The following is a 22,310-nucleotide window of genomic DNA, read 5'->3' on the forward strand; positions in this document are numbered from 1 at the left end:
GATTTCCAATAGTCTTTCAGATATGTAATGAAAACCCTACAAAGGCAAGGAGGACAAGTAAAATGTTTTCTTGCCTGGGTTCAAAGTACTTATAGAGCATGCTTATTTCCAATAGATAGTTATACGAACTAGAATAATAAAAAGCAAGCTTTAAAAATATTAAATCTTGGGATTCCAGTTGAAGATAGCTGACTAGAGACACTGCATACTCACTCTCTCCAGAAAGAAGAGCCAAAATTATGAATCAATAATCATGCCTCAGATGGAACAACTAGGAGAGAACACTGGAGTACAATAGAGAAGTTACAGGAAATACTTGAGACACAGAAGGTGATATGGTTTGGCTCTGCGTTCCCACCCAAATCTCATCCCGAACTATAATCTCACGTGTCAGGGGAGGGGCCCAGTGAGAGGTGATTGGACCACGGAGGCGGACTTCTCCCTTGCAGTTCTTGTGACAGTGAGATCTGGTTGTATGAAAGTGTGTGGTGCTTCCCCTTTCACTCTCTCTCTCCTTCTCTAACATGTGAAGATGTGCTTGCTTCTCCTTCACTTTCTGCCATGATTATAAGTTCCCTGAGGCCTCCCAGTCATGCTTCCTGTTAAGCCTGTGGAACTGTGAGAATATTAAACCTCTTTTCTTCATAAATTACCCAGTCCCAAGTACTTCTTTATAGCAGCGTGAGAATCAACTAATACAGAAGGGAAGCAAAATCAGCTGGGAACACATAGGGGCTTGCTACTGGGGGAAAGGGTGTAAGAACTTCAGTGGCCTATGTCCCTACCATGGACTGCAACAAACTGAACCATGGCAGAGCTCCTTGACATACATACTTCCTGACACTAACATGGACAGTGAGCTAGAGACCCCTAAAGGACATTGTACCAGACAGAGAACTTTTGCTGGTTCACTCACACCCCTGAGGCTTAAGCAACTACAGCAGGGTACCATTGTGAGAGTACAGTCATCATGGGGTTACATCCTCCCTTTAGAAACATAGCTTTCATATCTCCACATCCCAGGAACCCCCACTGACATTCCCTAGTGCCTACCCGGTGGGCTACAGTGGCATAGCATTGCTGGAAACAAAGGTGCTATGGGGCCCCAGTACTGTGGCCCACAAGTAGCATTACTTCCCAGAAAAGAGATGGTGCAGTGCATTAACATTGCAGTCTCTGGGACAAAGGAAACCAAGGCACACACTTTCCAGAGCCTGAAAGCTTCCTGTCTGGGGCTATGAGAAGAAACCCTGCCTCACCAGTAGCACAAACTCTGTGTTCAGGCTTGGAAGCGGAGTGAGATCCATTCACACCCCCCACCTAACACTGCAGCAGCAGTTGCTGCCACTGGGAATCCAAATGAGAGCCAGCTATCTGGGGCTGAGGGCAGTGACCCCACTTCCACTGGTGGAGTGGCCTCTGTGTTCAGGTTCATGCACAGGGATTCTCTCTCCCACTCTGCATACTGCTGCAGGCTCAGTCACCGCTGCTGTCACTTGAGGCTAGGGCAGGTGAACCGGATGGCTCCTTGAGTGGGCCTGGATAGTGACCACACTCCTACTGGTTGAATGACTTCCATGATCAAGCTCATGTGTAAAGGGCAGGGCTGCTTATCTTTATGTGCACCACTGCAGTGCTCCTACAACTGAGAACAGGCAAGCCTGAGAGCTGCATGACTGGGGCTGCAGGTGGAGACTGCACTGTAGCTATCTCCAACATCAGCATGCACTGCTCAGGACCTAGAAGGTTGTCCCACAACTGCTACTGCCACTACCTACACCACGCCACCTACCCAGGGAATCAAGAACTCACTCACCTGCCTGATCCACCAGTGTCACTACCATGATCTAAGTAAACTACCTAGAAGCCCAAGAATTGGCCTGCCTGGTCCTGCTAATACCAGAGCAAGTATCTTGTACACAGGGGCACAAGAACAGGCATACTCATCCCACTGCTGCCACCACTGGGGACCAAAGACTAACCCATCTGGAATCCCTGTCCCCGAGCAAAACTTCACCATAGCCTCTACTCTTAACCACACTCTAAACTACTGGGAAATCATAGATACCACTGATGCTGTTGACAGCCAAATAAATCATATAGGGACTGCACCACTGCGTGCACTCAGAATCAAATACAAAGGGTCCTACTAACCAACACTATGACACATCTTCAGGAAAAAATCCTCTACTGTGAAAGCAAATTCAAAAAATTGGAATAAGTGAATATTACACAAGATACACAGTTATCAATATAAGGAAACATGAAAAAACAGGGAAATATGACACTTCCAAAGGAACACAATAATTCCCCAGCAACATATCCCAATCAAAAAGAAATGTGTGAAATCACAGGGGAAAAAAATCAAAATTATGACACTAAAGAAACACAGTGAGATACAAGAGAATTTCAAAAAGTAATACAAAATGTCAGAAGAAAACAGTTCAAGATTTGAAGGAGAAATTTATGAGAGATACATATCATACAAAAGAACCAAACAAAAGCTGGAATTGAAGAACTTCTTTAATTAAATAAAAAGTACAATCAAGAGTTTAAACAATAAACTAAAACAACAGCAACACAAAAGAATCTCAGAACCTGAAGACATAACTTTTGATGTAACTCAGAGAAAAATAAAGAAAAAATAATGAAAAAGAAAAAACAAAGCCTCTGTGATATATGTGACACAATACAGTGACCAAATACATGAATTATTGGTATCCCTAAAGGTCAAAAGTGAATGAAAGGCTTCAAAAACTTATTTAACAAAATTTAACTTGAAATCTTCCCAAGTATACCAAGAGATTTAGACATCCAGATTGAGGAGACCCCACAAACCCAAAATACTTTTCCATGGTACATTACAGTCAAACTGTCTAAAGTCAAAGACAAAGAGAAAATTCTAAAATAAACAGAAGGAAAAATCATCTAGTCAGCCTTGAGCAGACTAAAAGTGGATTTCTCAGCAGAAAACTACAGGCCAAGAGAGAATGGAATGATATATTCAAATTGCTGCAAGAAAAAATACTTGACACTTGAAAGACCCAAAGATACTATATCCAGCAAAATTATCCTTCGTAAATGAAGAATAAATAAAGTCTTTTACAGACAAGCAAATGCTAAGATCATTCATCATCATTAGACTAGCCTTACAAAAAAATGTTCAAAGGAGTCCTAAACCAGGAAGAGGAAAGATGATAGTTATGATCATGAAAACATATGAAAGTGTAAAACTCGTGAGTAAAGCAAAGACACAAAAGAGGAAAAGACTCAAATGGTATCACAACAGAAAATTAGCAAACCACAAGGAAAAACAATAAGAGAAAAAGAAGAGAAGAATACACAAAACCACCATGATATGGTTTGGCTCTGTGTTCCTACCCAAATCTCATCTCAAATTGTAATCTCCATGTGTCAAGGGAGGTTCACGTGTTGAGGGAGGGAGGTGACTGAATCATGGGCATGGTTTCCCAGATGCTCTTCTAGTGATAGTGAGTGAGTTCTCGAGATATCTGATGGTATTATAAGTCTTTGGAAGTTCACCCTTTGCTCTCCCTTTCCTGTTGCCTTGTAAAGAAGGCCCGAGCTTCTCGTTCGCCTTTTGCCATGATTGTTAAGTTTCCTGAGGCCTCCCAGCCATGCAGAACTGTGAGTCAATTAAACCTCTTTTCTTTATAAATTTCCCAGTCTCAGGTGTTTCTTTATAGCAGTGTTAAAATGGACTATTACAAACCAGAAAACAATTAACAATATGACAGGAACAAAACTTCACATATCAATAATAACCTAAAAGTAAATAGAATAAATTCTTCACTTAAAAGATATAGGCTGGCTTAATACACTTTTTTACAAACATAATTTAACTATATGTTGCCTACAAGAAATGCACCTTACCTGTGAAGACACAGACTGAGAGTAAAGAGATGGAAAAACATACTCCACACAAATTGAAATTAAAAGCAAGTAGGAGTAGCTATACTTCTATTGGATAAAACAGACTTTATGTCAAAAAAGGTTTTTAAAAAAGGTAAGGACATCAAATGATGACAAAGGAATCAATCCAGGAAGAGGATATTACAATTCTAAGTATATATGCACCCAACGGGGAGCACCCAGATTCACAACACAAATACTACTAGATCTATAGAGAAACATAGACTCCAATACATTAATAGTGGAGAACTTCAACACTCGTCCGTTAGCATGAGACATATTTAGATATAATATCAACAAAGAGACATTGTATTTAACTTGGACTTTAGACCAAACGGACTTTAAAGATATTCACATAATATTTTTCCCAACACAACAACAGAATGTACATTCTTCTCGTTAGTACATGGAATATCCTCCAGGTTAGATCATATGCTAGGCAAAAAATAAGTCAACAAATTTTTAAAATCAAAATCATACCAAGTATCTTCTCAGACTACAATGAAATACAACTGGAAATCAATACCAAGAGGAACTTTGAAAACTATAAAAATACATGGAAATTAAACAACATGTTTCTGAACAACCACTGGGTCAATGAAGAAATTAAAATGGAAATTTAAAAAAATGTTTTGAAACAAATGAAAATGAAAGCACAATATACTGAAACCTGAGGGACAGAGCGAAAGCAGTGTTAAGAAGGGTTTTTATAGCAATAAATTCCTGCATTAAAGAAACAGAAAGATTTCAAATAATCTAATGATGCACTTCAAGGAACTAGTAAAGCAAGAACAAACCAAACTCAAAATTAGTAGAAGGTGATAAATAATAAAGATCAAAGAAGAAATAAATGAAATGGAGACTAAAAAAGCAACACAAAAGATCAACAAAATGAAAACTTTTTTTAAAGATAAAATTGATCAACTGCTAGCTAAACTAACCAAGGAAAGAAGAGAGAAGGCCCACTCAAACATAATCAAAAGTGAAAAAGGAGATATTAAAACTAATACCACAGAAGTACAAAAGATCATCAGAGACTACTGTAAACAACTATACATTAACAAACTGGAAAACTAGAGGAAATGGATAAATTCCTGAAAACATATGACCTAGCAAGATTGACTCAGGAAGAAATACAGAACCTGAACATACCAATGAGTAGCAAGACTGAATCATTAACGAAAAGATTCCCCCAAAAAAGAAAAGTGCAGTACTAGATGGATTCGCTACTGAATTCTACCAAATAGATAAGGAAAAACTAATACCAACCCTTCTCAAATAATTCCCAAAAGTTAAGGACAAGGGAAATCTCCCTATCACATTTCCCAAGGCCAGTGTTACCCTAATACCAAAACCAGAAAACGTGCAACAAAGAAAGAAAACTATAGGCTAATATCTCTAATGCACATAGACTCAAAAAACCTCAACCAAATACTAGCAAACTGAATCCAATAGCACATCAAAAAGATTATACAACATGTTCAAGTTGGATTTATACCAGGGATTCAAGAATGATTCAACATACACAAATCAATAAACATGATACATCACAACAGAATGAAGGACAAAAACCATATGATCATCTCAGATGCAGAAAAAGCATTAGAAAAAATTCAACATCCCTTCATGATAAAAAGTCTCTAAACTATGCAGAGAAGAAATATGCCTCAAAATAATAAAGACCATATGCCACAATTAAATATCATTTCACTCCAATTAGAATGGCTATTATTAAAAAGACAAAAAAAAATACACATGATGGCGAGGATACAGAGAAAAGAAAACTCATATGCTATTGGTGGCAATGTAAATTATTACAGCCACTAAGGAAAACAGTGTTTAGATTTTCTAAGAAACTAAAAACAGAACTACCATACTATCCAGCAATTCCACTAGTGGGCATTTATCTTTTAGGAAGATAAAGAAAATCAGTGTATTATAGGAATACCTGCACTCTCACGTTTACTGGAGCACTCTTCACAATAGTAAAGATATGATTAACCTAAGTATCCATAATGGGTGATTCGATAAAGAAAATGTGTTGTATATACACAATGCAATACAATTTGGCCATAAAATAATGAAATATCATTTGCAGCACTATGAATGGAACTGGGAGTCATTATGTTAAGTGAAATAAGCTAGGCACAGAAATACAAATATCACATGTTCTCACTCACATGTGGAAGCTAAAAGACTTGATCTCATGAACAAAGATAATAGAATAATATTATAGATATTAGAGACCAAAAAGGGTGGGTAAATAGGAGGGGAAAATAAAGAGAAGTTGGTTAATGGGTACAAATATAGCATTAGAAAGAATGTTTTATAGCAGAATAGGGTGACTATACTTACCAACAATGCCTTGCATATTTCGAAGTAACTAGAAGAGAGGATTTGAAATGATGCAAATACATAGAAATAATAAATACTCAAAGTGACGGATAGCCTAAATATCTTGACTTGATCATTATACATACTAGTCATGTAACAGACACTAACATGTACTTCATAAATATTTAAAATGCTATTTATATATCAATAGAAGAAAGAATAAGGTAAAAATTAGTAAATCTGAGAACCAAGGTAGATGTGTAGCATCATAGCTGAGAGTTCACTGGACTCCGGAACCACACTGAATATCAAAACTCTCTCTGCTTAGACTTTGGGGAAGTCACTTAAAACTCTCTGTGCCACAGTGACGGATGTGGAATATGAAATTATGAATAATCCTCTTAGGATAGTTGTGAGAATAAAATAAGTTAATGTGTCTAATATATTTAAAGCACTTATCATTGTGTAAGGCACATAGTTAAATAAGGTTTAAGTGTTTGCAGCTGCTATCAGAACTGGTACAAATTGGCTTGGCAGATAACAGGGCATGTGCAAAGTATAAGCAATATGCTCAATGCATAAAACCATATTTTGTAGCTATTTTTTTCTTGCTAGCAGAAATACAAAAGGCAAGAAATGGAGAAAGGTCACTGAAGGAGATGAGAAAGAGGAGATAAAAGCCAGACTTGCTCCATGTTTTTTTATTCCACTTAAAAAATTTTATTACATTTCTTTTTTCATTATAAATATGTATATTTATATTTTATATTTTATATATTTTATGTTTACATATATATTGTTTTCATTATAAATATAAATACGTATTTTTAGCGGACAGTTTTGGAAATACAGAAAAAAGAAAAAAAGTCATCATACTCGCACCATCCCAAGACAGTTATTGGTAATATCTTGAGTATTTTCTTCAATCCTCCTTCTATGCAAAGCTCAGTTTTTTACATAGTTAATTTCTATTGTGTGTTCTCTGTATCTACTTTTGCCTGGTTATCTACTTTTGCCTGGTCTCCACAAGTCTTTTACTACCAAACATGTCAGAGAGCATCTAAGCTTGACTTACATGACTGAAATGTGGTTGTCTCCCCAAAATGTTCAACTGATTGACTGATTCATCAATGTCCCCTCATGTTCAACTTCTAACAGTTTATAATCAAAATTTAATTAAAAAAACAATTTCTGCATCATTGATTTAATTTGTTTCATTCATATATATAAATATGTGTGTATACATATATATAAAAAAAACCATCTTAAAGAAATACTTTTAGCCTTTCTTTTCTCTCTTTGCAGTAAAACCATTAGTTAAACTATATTTATTTGACTAACAATGTATTTTACAGCAGTCAACCATGATCATCACCGAGAGTGAAACAATATGATCTCAAGGATCTTATAAAATATGAGTTACCTGAAAAGAGTCTTTCATTTTATAGATCTAAAGTTACATAGAATATTAGAAGAACAACTAAGCTTCCCAAATTGGGCAGTTATTTAGGGTTATTTGTTAGCATTTTTAAATGGTAGAGGAGGTGGCATTTAAAATCCCTTAAAATAGAAAACAAAAACTATATATATATATACACTTAGAAAAACAGTTAAGTATATTGTTTTTTAATGAAATGTTATTTTCTTATGTAGTTTGTGAAATTATATTTTCTCAAACTACTATCTCCATTTAGATATTAAGCAATAATAATGTACTACTCACAATTAGAGAAGATTAAACTACCAAACAAAAGAATATTCTATAATAAAACTAAATGTTCTGTTTTGATCCTAAAACAGATGTCATGTTGTTACATGTAGTATATGAAATATTTAAGAACATTAAGAAGTTTTTCAAAACATACCTTTCCTAGCTTTATTTCAACTGAATATAAATACGTTTTGAGGGATGCATCACAACAGAGTCTGTATAAAACCGATTCCGCAACAAAAAATAAGGCAGGCAGCTGATCATAATCAAAGGAAGCATGGTCCAGAGATGCATAAAGCATATTTAAAGCTTCTGAAATATTAAAAATATAGAAACTGCATCATTTGAAAATCATCCTGTTTTTCTACATGCTATAATTACTTTTTATAATTATTTCCTACCATTAAGACCAAATTGCAGTTTTAAAATGTATTTACAAATTCTTTGACACCTTTTTCATCAAGAGGTGATGTCTATACGCCCTTTTCCTTAAACTTGAGCAGACCCTGTGACAGCTTCAACCAATAGAATGAAATGTGGCAGAAATGATACTATGTGACTTCTAAGACTGAATCAGAAAAGGCACCACTGCTTCCACCTGGATCTCTCTCTGTCTCTCAAGATACTAGATTTGGAACTCTAAGTTGCCATATAGGAAGTTCAACTTCATGGCATGAAGCAACTGAAACAGAAACCACCAAGGTCGAGAGGCTAGAGGAAGGAAGAAATGTCCAAGGGGGCTCAGCTATTATAGATTCAACACTATACAGGCCCAACACTAAATAAATCACCAGGTCACACACATAGTGGTGGAGAAATAGGACAGAACCAGATGATAAAAGGCAGTGCTCAAGATAAAAAGGGAAGAACAGAAGACTAGAGAATCAAAGTAGAGGAAACAGGGCCACCCTGTGAAGCTGAAGGAGGAAGAATATAGAGATAAGAGCCTAGAGAAAACAGCTTCTCAAATCATTACAAAAGTTTTGAGGAGCTTCCATGTAAATATATGAGGACGAACAGCAAATACAGGGACTTGAGGAAAGAAGAACCCTGACGTGCTCAAGGGACAGGAAGGAGGTCAGTAGGGCTGAACATAATGAGTAAGTAGGGAGGTAGCCAGGAGACAGCACATGCAGAGTCCTGTAGGCCATGATATGGAGTTGGGGCTCATTTGAGTGTAATCACAAGCTGTTGAGTGGAGGGTGGACTATAGAATGAGGAGCAAACAAAAGTATAGGTAAAACACCCATTCAGTTATTTTAGTTGTGAAGAGAGTAAGAAGTCATATTGAGAGTATTATTTAGAGTTCAATATGTGAATGTATTGAAATGCTTTTGCTGCATGTAACAGAAAATATAACAAAAATGTCTTCAAAATAAGGAGGTTTATTATTTCACAAGATTAGAATTGGAAAGGTTCCAGGGACAGCTAAGATAGCTGCCCTCTAGATGCACATTTCTTTCATCTTCTAGTTCCCCCTCATGTGCATGAGGACTGTGATGACTGCACAAACTCCAGGCATCATGTTCTTACCAAGCAAACTAGACAGGAACAAACAAGAGTATAGGGAGGAAAGGAATGCTTTTTTCCCAGGCATGTCTTTTTCAAAAGCAAGTCAACAAAAAGTACGGGAAATAGAGCTGTCTTTACATCACTTTGCTGAGGATCAGGTCATGCGACTAACCCTAATCAAATCACTGGCAAGTGAAAAGGAATTACCATAATTGATTTAGACCAGCAGTCCCCAACCATTTTGGCACCAAGGACTGGCTTTGTCTCATAAGGAGCACGCAGCCTAGATCCCTCACGTGTGCAGTTCACCATAGACTTCACACTCTGAGGATCCAATGTCACTGCTGATCTGACAGGAGGTGGAGCTCAGTAATGCTCGCTCACTGGCTGCTCACAGCCTGTTGTGCGGCCCAGTTCCTAACAGACCACAGACTGGTACCAGTTCATGGTCCAGGGTTTTGGGACCTCTGATTTAGACCATCCATAATTCACCCCCGTCGGGTTGGGCAAGGGCCAGTCCTCTTCTAAATCACATGACTAATTAAAACTGAAATTTAATTGTCAATGAAGAGCAAACAGCCTCTTCTTGCTGGTAAACCAAGAGTGTTTACCTCAATATCATTTAAATTATTAATAGAGGTCAGGCTGTGGATGGCACTGTGATGAAGGACCATAAAGGCAAGTTAAATACAAAATAATTCTTCCTGCTGCTTGAAAACTCCTAGATAGCACTACAAAACCTAATTTACATGGGGGAAATTCTCTCTGAACTCATGTGGTTAACATTCTAAAACTATTTTAAAAGGCATATATATACAATTTAACAATAGTGATGGAAGGAATTTTACCCCCTTAGAAATAACGTTAATTTTTTTTTAGATTAGTTAGAGAATGTTTTAAAGGAGGCATAAACGAGGAGTGATAAATGAAAAGGTAATGAGTAAAGCTTGCTATTTAAAATAAGTGGAAAACAAATGGTCATTTGATTAATGTTTTATAAGTAATAATTATAAAATGAAGAAGCAAATTTCTCTAAAGTCTAGTGCCTATTTTAATTGGAAATCACTAAATGACATTTTATATTAGTTTTTAATTAGTTGCTAATTTTAGCAAAAAAGTAATAAAGACTATGCTGAGTAAAGTTTTGAAAATAATTTTATCACTAAAAAGCTAAGTAGTTAAAATCATAAATTCTAAATTACAAAATGAATTTTCAAAATAAAATGTATTTCGATAGAGTAGAAGAATTTCTTGTCTTCTGCACAATTTTTAAAAATTAAAGTTCTCAAATTATGCCTTCACTGATAATCTAGAAAATGCTTAGGATACCTAATAAGAATTTAAAGTACATACCATCTTGGATTTCCCCTTTGCATTGAGCCAGATATATTACTTCAATCCATGCAGCAGGAAGATGCACATGCTTCCCAGAGCCCAGGGTTTTGAGACCCAATTTTCTCTATTAGGAGGAAGCATGAAAAAGACAAATCAAAATGTACATCTTTTATATATTTAATAATTTTTAATTCTTAATTGTGTTCCAAAAGTAATTCTATGAAGCTAATGCTCGGTGGCCAGAGTTGTATACAATTTTATATTTTTGCTTTTATTACTCAAATTTTTGGAGATTTTATGCAAACTGTATTAGTGTTAAGATGTAAAAAATGTTGATACTATAAGTAATATAATTAGCTATTTGCTGAAAATAATTCTCATTTTTTACTTTCTAGTGATTACTTCCAATTTTTCCCCAAGAGAATGCATTTTTTTTTATTTTATGAGGAAAAACACTGAAGAAATGTGATAAAACAGAAGCGAGTTTGATGCCAGTTTGCTGGAAAACCCTGGTTACTTCATTGTTGATGTGCAGAAGTTAATGAACATGAGGGAGATGATCAGGATTGTTCCACTTCCCTTATTGTGCCCACTCCTGGGACTGTTGCAGGGAACACTCGTTCAACTGGAGAAAAGTTCACTGATGAATGCACCTCCTGGCACCTGTCTGCATATACACTTATCAAAAGTATACTCTTTTTCTAATCAAATTTTTTTCAAAATCTTCAAATATATGGGCAGCCATGAACTGGAAAATAACAACCACTACAACACCACAAAAAAGGTGGCTAAATTTATGCACCAGTTTTGTGCAGCTTTTATTTAATGAATTATTCATATCAAAGCAAAATATGTATGTTATTTCTCTGTAAAATTTAAACCGAATCCAACGTAGAAAAGGAAAAGCAAGGACTTACTTTACTTCCTGTTCTGTTTTGATATCTATTTGTAAATTTGGGGATTAATGTCATATTCTTAAAGAATATATTTTTCACAATTCAGGTGAAGAATAGTTTGTTACAGAGAAAGAACAGAGTACTTCATGCGTATATATAAAAGTTTAGAAAGGCCTTTTTCTCCTTTGAGACACAGCGTATCTCAATTAACTTTTTAAGAAAAAATAGAATTTTCATAATCAAAAATTTATTTGCCAGACTTAACATTTCACTATGGGCTCCTGGACTGGTATATTTCCACAAAAATTTACAGGAGCTTTTATTATTTGGTTATAAGCTTTAACTTTAATTTGCATTAATATTTTAACTATCCCTACTTATAATTAAAGAAAGATGTATTCCTATTTCTTCTTACAATATTTTAGAATGTGTAATCATGTACCAACTAGAAAAGGAAGTTAACATGCAGAACAATCCAATGATATGCCATTACCTTACATCTGAGAATGATTTTTCTGGCTAGTTCCAACAATTCTTCCTTCTCTTTGGAATTTTGTGTTTGATTGAATCTCAAGATGAATTCTTTTGTGATTGAAAATGTTGGCCTAAATAAAACATTGAAAAATTAACATTCAAAAATTATAGCTATCATTTCCAAATTTCAATTAATCAACTTCCAGTGGCTATGTATAACTATATTCTAGAAAAAATACTTTCTTAATAAAACTATTTCACACAAAAAAAAATCAGTAAAAGATATATGCAAGCCTCCTGGATTGATCCTGTCATACTATTAGATTGAGAAACATAATTCCCATTGTTAAAGACCTTTGTGGCCCCTGAGAAAAAGTTTCTGAGATGACTGCTAGAAGTCTTGTTGGTATAAGCCTTCTTCAGATAAAATCCAGCACGGCTTCAATTATGTTGAAGGCTGATTTATCTCCTCACATAAATCAGCATTGATTCATTTAAGCTAAACTTTTACTCCTTCTATGCAAGTGGAATCAGCCCAAACATGGTTGGATTTGAGGGAGCAAGGGAAGAAAGAAGTATAAGTATAAAGTAAGGTCAAAGAGGTAGCAAGTAGCCATATTAACTACATGAAATGGGAGACTACTACAGGGTTTGAGAAGAGGCGTGGCAAGATTTAACTTGAGCTTCAACCAAATTTCTCCAATGCTATATTAAGAATTAGCATGTAGGGAGGTGGGATGTAGCAAAAGGGGGAGATTATATGTAGTTAGGTGAGACGTATTAGTGGCCTGGCTCAGGATTATAGAATATAAACAAGGAGAAGAGTTTAGATAATGGATATGTCTTGACTTCAGCTCCAACCAGACTGGCCAATGAATTAGAAATTAGGCATGAGAGAAAGAAAGAAGTCGTGATTCAACTGAGTAACTAGAGGGACTGAATTGCTATTTACTAAGATGGGGAAAACTGTTAGAGGAGTGGATGTGGGGTGAAGATAGAGAATAATTTTAGTATTGGACATGTTATGTTTGAGATTATCATGGCCATCCAAGTGGAGATGGAGTGTAAGCAGTTGGATATATGAGTTTGAATTTCAGGGAAAATTCAGACAAGATATATCAGTATTCGAGTCATCAGCATACATATGGAATTTAAAGTCTTATGAATTAAATGGATCCCATAGGGAAAATGTAGAGAGAGTATATGAGAATTTCAAAGAAAAGTAGGACAAATAAGTTGAAGGCGTATGCAAGAGAATAAGTGAAGTGATAATAAGGATGTACCGCAAAATTGAAGATGGGCATGGGATCAAAGTGATATCAAAGGAATAGTGAACAGTAGAATCAATGAACTTTGTTTTTGTGAAGTAAAATTATTGTTGGAGTCATGCTATTAGAAATAATAATCTGAAAAAATAAAACATTTTAAATTACTGTATTTACTGAAATAGAATTTACTAAATTTGTTGCTCTCTGAGATAAAGAAAAAAATGAATAGAAATCAGATTTTGTCCCTGAGTAATTCACAGTCCTACTGGGGAGACAGATCTACTAAAAATAACAACAGTGCCACATGATCACAGGCTGAACAGAGGTAATGATAAGGTGTTCTGTAAACTGGAATAAAATATAAGATATCCCAGAACAGAGCAATTAATGAAATAATCAACCCTTTAACTGCTATTTTTTAAATGGGCAGTTAAATACCAATCTTAAAATAAGCATTTATTAATTCGTTTACTAAGAATTTATTGATGGTCTTCTATATATCAGGAACTAAGTTTCACATTGGGGATACAGTAGCAAAAAAGACAAATAATCCAGCCTTAATGGAGCTTGCAGTACAACAGAGGAAGTGTTCAGGTGTTAGAATACACAAAGTCTGTGATAATTGGGCATTTTGAAATAAGTAACTTCATCTTTGATTTCCTGATTTTCATTTCATTCTTGCTTTTGAAGATATTTGGTGAGCACTGGCTGAAAATTGTTTCTCAGTATTCATCTGGGATAACATATTTTTGATCTATGTGAACCTACTCTACATAAAGTGTCCAAACTAGCTTTAATCTTCTCATTTGTGTGAAGAGTTTGGAAGTTAAAAAAGATAGCCCCTTCATCCATTTAATTTTTACAATATCATTAGGAATTATGTTTTTTGAAATATGAAAGTAACAGTGCTGTTTTTAATAACCCAAACATTCAGAGATGCATAATGAAAAAGTTAATAGATTGCTTCCCAACACTACTGCCTCCAATTTGAACTGTCAAGATTAAGAGCCAAGATTAATGACTTATTGTGTGTGTATCTTTACATACCTTTCTCAGTGCTCACAAACCAACCAACCTATATACACACTTTACAAAAACTTCTGGGATGCAGCAAAAGCAGTAATAAGAGAAAAGTTTATAATAATAAATACTCACATTACACGGAGAAATAACTGGAAAAAAAAAACAGCTTAACTTTATACCTCAAGGAACTATAAAAAGAATAATCCTAAAGTCTGCAGAAAGAAGGAAATAATAAATATAAGAGTAGAAATAAATTAAAGAATAAAAAACTAAAAATCATCAAAACCAAGAGTTGTTTTCTTGAAAAAATTAACAAAATTGGAAAACCATTAGCTAAAATAATCAAGAAAAAAGAGAGAAGTCAAATAAAATCAGAAATGAAAGTGAAAACATTATAACAGATGCCTCAGAGACATAAGAAACTATTATGACCAATTATATACCAACAAATTGGATAACCTAGAATGAATAAATTCCTAGAAATTTACAAGCTACCAAAACTGAATCAAGATGAAATAGAAAGGCTAAACACACCAATAGAAAAACAAGATTATATTAGTAATGAAAAACCTCCCAACAAAGTAAAGTCCAGGACCAGGTGGTTTCATGGTTGAATTCAACCAAACATTCAAAGATGAACTACTACTAACTCTCTTAAACTCTTGCAAAAAATACAAGTAGGAACACTTCCAAACTCATTTTATGAGGCCAGCATCAACTTGATACTGAAACTATACAAAGACACTACAAGTAAAGAAAACTATAGGCCAAAATCCCTAGTGAACGTCAATGCAAAAATCATAAATAAAATACTAGCAAAGTAAATATAATAACAAATTAAAACAATTATACACCATGACCAAGTGAGATTTATCCCTGGAGTACAAGAATGGTTCAACATACAAAAATAAATCAGTGTAATATACCATATTACTAAAGAAAAAAAAAAAAGGGTCATCTCAACAGAGAAAAAACATTCGCCAAAGTTTAACTTCCATTCATGATTACAATTCTCAAGAAAACAGGTGTAAAAGGAATTTACTTCAATTTACTTTACACAATAAAGACCATCATATCAAAAACCCACAGCCAATATCATAATCAATGAAATAAAATGGAAAACTTTGCCTCTAAGACACAAGACAATGATGTCCCTTTCTACCACTTCTTTTCATCATAGTACTGCAAGTCTTAGCCAGAACAATTAAATAAGAAAAAAATAAATAAAAGCCATCCAAAATGGAAAAGAAGAAAATTATCTCTTCTTGAAAATGACATATATGTAGACATTCCTAGATAATCCACAAAAATCTCTTAGAACTAATAAATGAATTCAATAAAGTTGCAGGATAAAAAAGGGAACATACAATAATCAGTAACATTTCTATATATAAAAAATGAACTATCCAAAAAAGGAAATGGAGAAAACAATCCATTTATAATAGCAACAAAAATAATAACATACTAACGAGTAAACTTATCAAAGAGGTGAAAGACTTGTACACTGAAAATTATAAAACATTGATAAAGCAATTTACAGAAAACACAGAAAAAAAGACCTATAAAAAACAAAGAAGATATAGAAAGACATCCTGTGTTCATGGATTGGAAAACTCAGTATTGTTTAAATGTCCATATTACCCAAAGAGATCTACAGACTCAATTCAATTTCTATCAAATCCCAATAGCATTCTTTACAAAAATAATAATAACATTCATATGGAACCACAAAGACCTTGAATAGCCAAAACAATCTTATGTAAGATGAACAAAGATGGAGGCATCACATTTCCTGACTTCAAAATATTACAAAGCCACAGCAATTAAACCAACATGGTACTGGCATTAAAAAAAGACCTAAAAGCCAATGGAGGAGAATTGAACATCCAGAAATAAATCCACATATCTACAGTCAACTGATCTTTGACATGGGTTGAAAGAATACACAATGAGGAAAGGATAGTCTCTGAATATCCACAGGCAGAAGAATGTAATTAGACCCTTATCCCACACGACATACAAAAATCAATTCAAAATGACTTAAAGACTTAAATGTAAGACCAGAAACTGTAAAACTATGAAAAGAATGCATAGGGAATATGCTTCTTGATATTGGTCTTCACAATAATTTCTCAGCTATGAACCCAAAAGCAAAACTAGACAAGTGGGATTGCATCAAACTAAAAATCTTGTGCACAGTATAAAAACAGTCAACAGAGTGAACAGGCAATCTATGGATTGATAGAAAATACTTGCAAACCATGTATCTGAGAAGGTGCTAATATCCAGAATATATAAGAAACCAAAATCAATAGCCAAAAAGAAATGACCTGATTAAAAATTGTACAGAGGAACTGAATTGATATTTCTTAAAAGAACACATATGGATGGCCAACAGGCATGTGAAAAGGTTTTGTGTTTTTTTCTTCTTTTCTTCTTCTTCTTCTTTTTTTTTTTTTTTTGTCTTTTTCAACTATTTTAAATGATCAGCATTTTAAAAAATATTTTACTATGGTATACTGGAAGTATAAGTTGTATAGAGACTTCCAGAGAGTTATAATTCATTTTATGCATTTTTTTTTTGCAAATTTGCCTACAAAAAAGTGCACTATAACAACATTGACTTAGTGTGCAAGCATTGTATGTGTACAAAAAAATGCTAAAACTTTCTCAGTAAATGAAGACATGTCCTTTTTGTACAGCTGCATTTGTGAAAGATAAAATATATTGAGATCTTGGTTCTTTTAGGTTACTGCGCATGTGGTGTTGACCCATCACAGTTTGTGCCAATCTTGTCAAGACTTACGTTGTTCATCAAAGAATGTCAGATGACCACAGTTATAAATTTGGGTGGACACAATTACCAACCACAGTAATATGCACTTACACATGTCCTTTTGTCCAATTTTTATGAATATGGTTTGTCACTCATAACCGTTATAACTATGCAGTGGTCATTAATATACCTCTTTATGTTTGCAAAAATAGGTATATTATTATTGCTTATTTTGTGTAAAGTGGCCTATGAAGTTTTTTGTCATATTTTTATATGTTTCACATATACATCTCCTTTCAAAAATGTAAATAAATATCACTTAAAGAATTTTCAAAATATTTCCCAGAATTATATTTTTGGGATTTTCATCCTTCCAGATTATAACAGTCAGCTCCTAAAGTTCAATTGATCTTAATATGCAGAATATAGATGTACTTCAACAAATCCAATAATTCCTTTATTGATTGACATTTCACATTACTTCCTATAAAATGTTAGTTGTGCTAACCAATGCAGTAATAGTAATCATCATCATAAAAAGAGCCTTATACTGACCTGACATTCAACAGGTGCATTTCTGTTTTATCAACCCTTACACTATATCTATAGTTAAATATTTTGGTTACCACCTCTGCTTATAAATACATTATACATATGATTACTTTATTACTATAAGACTGCATCTTCCAAAAACTGAATTAGAAAGTATAAGAGAATGAAAAGGCAAAATTTTAAGTGGTAGAACAAATTTTCAACATGTAATTGATAAAGGGCTCATATAAAAAATATACAAAGAACTCCCAATAAATAGAAACATGGAGAAAAGTCTTAAAAAGGTAATTCACAAACGAAGAAATCCTAGTGGCCAATAAATATGGAAATAATCATCAAGATAATAAATAGAGAAATCCAAATTAAAACCAAAATTAGATGCTACTTCACATTCACCACAAGGGTTAACACTTAAAAGAATGCCAATATCAGAAACTGAAGAGAATATGGAGTAATAGAAATTCTCACAAACTGCGTGTGGTTGTGTAAATTGGTAAAACCACCAACTGGAAAACAGTTGGGTGTTTTCTATCAAGATGATTCAAGACAGACATACAAACTGACTTAGCAATATCACAACTTTATATATGTACAATAGAAATATGTCCTATGTACCAGGGAACATATATAAGAATGGTCCCAGCAATATTTTTCATCAGGGATAAAACATGGAATCAAACAACATTCTATCTTGTGAACCAAAAAGTATGGTATGTCTGTGAATAAAGGGTGAAGCAAAATGTTCTTTCTTTTTATAATGCATAAATTTGAGCTTGGGTTATTTTCTAATTCCATTCCCCTAAGAACATAGGAAAAGTAGATGTCAGCTGTGTTACTGGGACCACCACTTATGGTGAGAAAAAAAACAAAAACAAAAAACCTCCTGATTGACACATTATACCTAGACTGCTAATAAACTATAAATACGTTATTAGGAGAAACTTTGGGCTGTCCTAAGCGCATGTTCTTTGCAGGACTTTTTAAGTCATTGATTCCACTTTGGGACAAAGGATTCTAAGGTTATCTATCTATTACACTCAGCTCTCTAAGTCTCACATTCTTACACGCACAGTCATTTGGAGTAGCTACAGAAGACTAGCTCCCATTTCTGTTCTGTTGAGAACTCTTTCAGAAGGTAAACAGTTACTGGTGTGCTGGCATGCTGTTCCCTGTGCTGTATCCTGCTAAGTGAGGTCAGCAGTTAGTGTGGCCTATAATCATCATATTAGTCTGTCTAGTTGAGTTTGAAGACCCAAAGGTAAGTATTCAGTGTTAAGGGAATAAAAATAAACAAACTGCAACAATATAGATGATCTTACGAACATACAGCTAATCCAGACACAAAAGAATATACCCCACAATATTACATTTATATAAAGCATAAAACTGTAAAGAAAAAGAAACTTTGGGAGAGTAAAAAAAGTTAAGGAGAGAAAACTTTTTAATTGGTTTATATGTTGATGAAGACAGCACTAGGATTTCTTTATTTAAAAGAGTTACACAAAAAGTTTCTGAAAATTATTTTATTTCTTCATTTGGTCAATACACAAGTATTTGATTTATAATAATTCATTAATCATTATATTTATGTTCATATAGTCTTCTGTATGTGTGTTAGCATTTCACAGCAAAAAAAATATGAGTGTTTATACTTTTAATTACAAGAGTATGCATATATTTAATTATAGCAGATTTAAAAAATACTTTTTTTTAATACTTGAGGGAGAGACATTTGAGTTGAAATGAGAAAGAGACAGAAAACAAAAGACTTAGAAAAACAAGAGTGGGGGAAGGAAGGAAGGAAGGAAGGAAGGAAGGAAGGAAGGAAGGAGGGGGGGAGGGAGGGAGGGGGGGGAGGGAGGGAGGGAGGGAAAGAACAGAAAAGAAAGAAGTTAAGAGATCAAGGAGCAGGCTAGGGACAAGTTCTCTCAGCATATTTAAACCATGGGGTACAGTTTGTATTTTACTCTAGATGTAATGGAAAGATATTACAGGGCTAAAATTGGAGCATGACACAATTTTATTAACATTCTTAAAACATTACTGAGACTGCTGTTCAGAGAACAAGGGGGTGAGAGCAGAAACAGGGGCACCAGCAGGAATGTGTGGCAGAATGACACGAATTCAAGCATGTTCACTTGGTTATGGGGTGGGGCAAGTGGTGGAGGCAGTGGAAATGAAGAAACTGTGCTTTAGGTCACATAATTACAAAGGGCCAGAAACTCACCTCAAGTCTACCTCTAAAGCCTACAAAAATCTGCCCCATAATGTAATATTAATGTACCTGCCTTATATTCCTTGATGTAACTTTAGTTGCTTAAGTTTCTTTTTACTGTTGTATATAGCATTTGCTTAATGAAAATCTGGTGTTTGCTTTATATATACTGCTTGAAATGTATAAAATGTACTTTGTTTTACAAGAAGAAATAGGTTGACAGAGTTTAAGTATCACACTCAAAGTTATATGTTGAAAGTAAACTGAGCCAAATTTGAAATGAACTGTCTGACTCAAAGTCTTTGCATTTAGCTGTCTTTCTAAGATCCCTAAGAATGATTTATAGTATAATAATGTGCAATTCATTCTTCTTTTAAAATAATAGTAAATTCAATTCAATTAGATTTCCTCATTACCAACCGCAGACAACCCCCAAGCACACAAAACACACACACTACCAAATGTTTGTCAGTATGAATTATGGCTTGTAATACATCATTGAAAACATGGAAAGCTAATTATTTTTAACTTTCTATATAAATTCTGAGTCCTTTAATTGGTCTCCTACAGATCATGTTAAATATTTAGTGAGAAATAAACATAGCTATTTTAACCAATTCCTGCCCATCACAATAGACATTATTATAAAAATTAAAACTTATTTAGTGACATATATAACACACGGTAAGAAGCAAAGGGAAACTTTTATAAAGTAAATACAGGCATTTCAAAAAACAGACTTCAGTTTCATGCATTCCAATATCTCTGAAATATCAAAGGATTTCACAAAGATAATCTAGTCTAAATATGTAAGAGCAGTCCTGTGGAACAGACAGTAAATAAAGATCATTCTAATTTTATGTATAAAATATTTATACTGATGTCTCCTGGTTAAATAGACACTCCATCCAAACTGACTGTATTTACATTATCTGTGAATTCAGAACTTTTTTTAGCTGCCAATTCATTTGTTCAATGACTATTTAATGAAAGCCACCTACATACAAAATATTTTGCTAGATACCATGAGTGCTAGAAGAGAAATCAGGTATGGCCTCAGGAAGTTCCCATTCTGGGAGGGAAGTGAGACACTTCACAGTGATGCAACATAAGGAGATGTTCTTTAAAAAAGAAATAAAACTCTGTGGGAGTTTAGAAGTAGAGATCATGATTCCAGCACTCCCATGTCCTATAATCTTTGCTGAATCACTTAATCTGTGGGAGCTACAATCTTCCATCTGTAGAAATAGTGAAAAGATCTTGCAGAATTTTGGAAAGCATCAAATCAAGTCACACAGCCTAGTTCCTGGCATATATTCAGTGCTAGAAAACTGTTAGTTATAAGCATTACTCTTTTTGGTGAGATTCAGAAAAAGCTTCTTTGTGGAAATAGCAGGTGAGCCTTGAAGACTAGGCAGGAGCTGGAAAGGACAGAATAGCAGTTGTCCTTTCAAAGTTCTTTCTCTGCTTTTTCCTGGGCACATGATCAGCCAGAATTTAGAGATTAGGTGGAGGTCAAGCTAAATCAAGTTAAAATTGATCTAGCTAAATCAATAGGGCTTGATGAATAATGGAATATGAGAAAAGAAATCATGATGCCAAGCACACAGATAAACTCAATGTTTCTGGCCCACATGACTGGAAGTATGAAGATGACATCAAGAAAATTGGACGGGAGGAATCTGAGCAGATAATCTGTGCCATTCTGGACATAGGATGATTTACCTATGAGACATCCAAGTGGAAAGGTTTATAATCCAAAGGGACTTGTAAGTCAAGCATTAGGAATTGGATAAGATCTGGAAATAAAGATGTCAGATTCACCTACATATCAGTGATGATCAAAGTCTTAAAATTTCAAGAGGAAGAATACTAAGGAAAAAAAATAATCAATCAAAGGAAAGTTTCGTTTGGTAAATCCCAGAGTTAGGAAGCAAGAGGGAAAAAAGAAACAATAAATATAAGAGGAGATTCAGGAAAGTACTACAATGGAATTCAGATGTATATATAATATGGGGTGCAAATTCCTTCTCTGAAAAGTGTTCATTTTTAACAGTCCCTGCTGCACTGGGGCCTAAGTTCTATATTAGTCCATATGACTTATTGCTGATTTTGTCACAGTAGACATCTGATGCCAGCTGGGCCAATTCAATTCTCTAAGGATTTTAAATAAAACAATACTTTAATTGGTTGAGGTTAGAACTGAAAGGTTATGTAGAGCCAAAACCTGTGGCTTTTGCTGACAGCTTTTTCTTTTTTTTTTTTTTTTTTTTTTTTTTTT

At 34.3% G+C, this 22,310-nt stretch overlaps 1 protein-coding gene across 1 annotated transcript in view; it reads right to left on the reverse strand.

Annotated features, from left to right (window-relative positions):
• TMEM232 (transmembrane protein 232) overlaps positions 1-22,310 on the reverse strand; it is a 306,685-nt gene that overhangs the window by 221,012 nt on the left and 63,363 nt on the right. The window contains exons 2-4 of the mRNA XM_025387746.1: positions 12,215-12,326; positions 10,844-10,949; positions 8,133-8,290 (exon numbers count right to left, since the gene is read on the reverse strand). Of these exons, the coding sequence (XP_025243531.1) occupies positions 8,133-8,279 (147 nt within the window). The 5' untranslated portion in view covers positions 8,280-8,290; positions 10,844-10,949; positions 12,215-12,326. The remainder of the gene's footprint in view (positions 1-8,132; positions 8,291-10,843; positions 10,950-12,214; positions 12,327-22,310) is intronic.

This window comes from Theropithecus gelada, chromosome 6 (assembly GCF_003255815.1).
Source record: "Theropithecus gelada isolate Dixy chromosome 6, Tgel_1.0, whole genome shotgun sequence".
Taxonomy (NCBI): domain Eukaryota; kingdom Metazoa; phylum Chordata; class Mammalia; order Primates; family Cercopithecidae; genus Theropithecus; species Theropithecus gelada.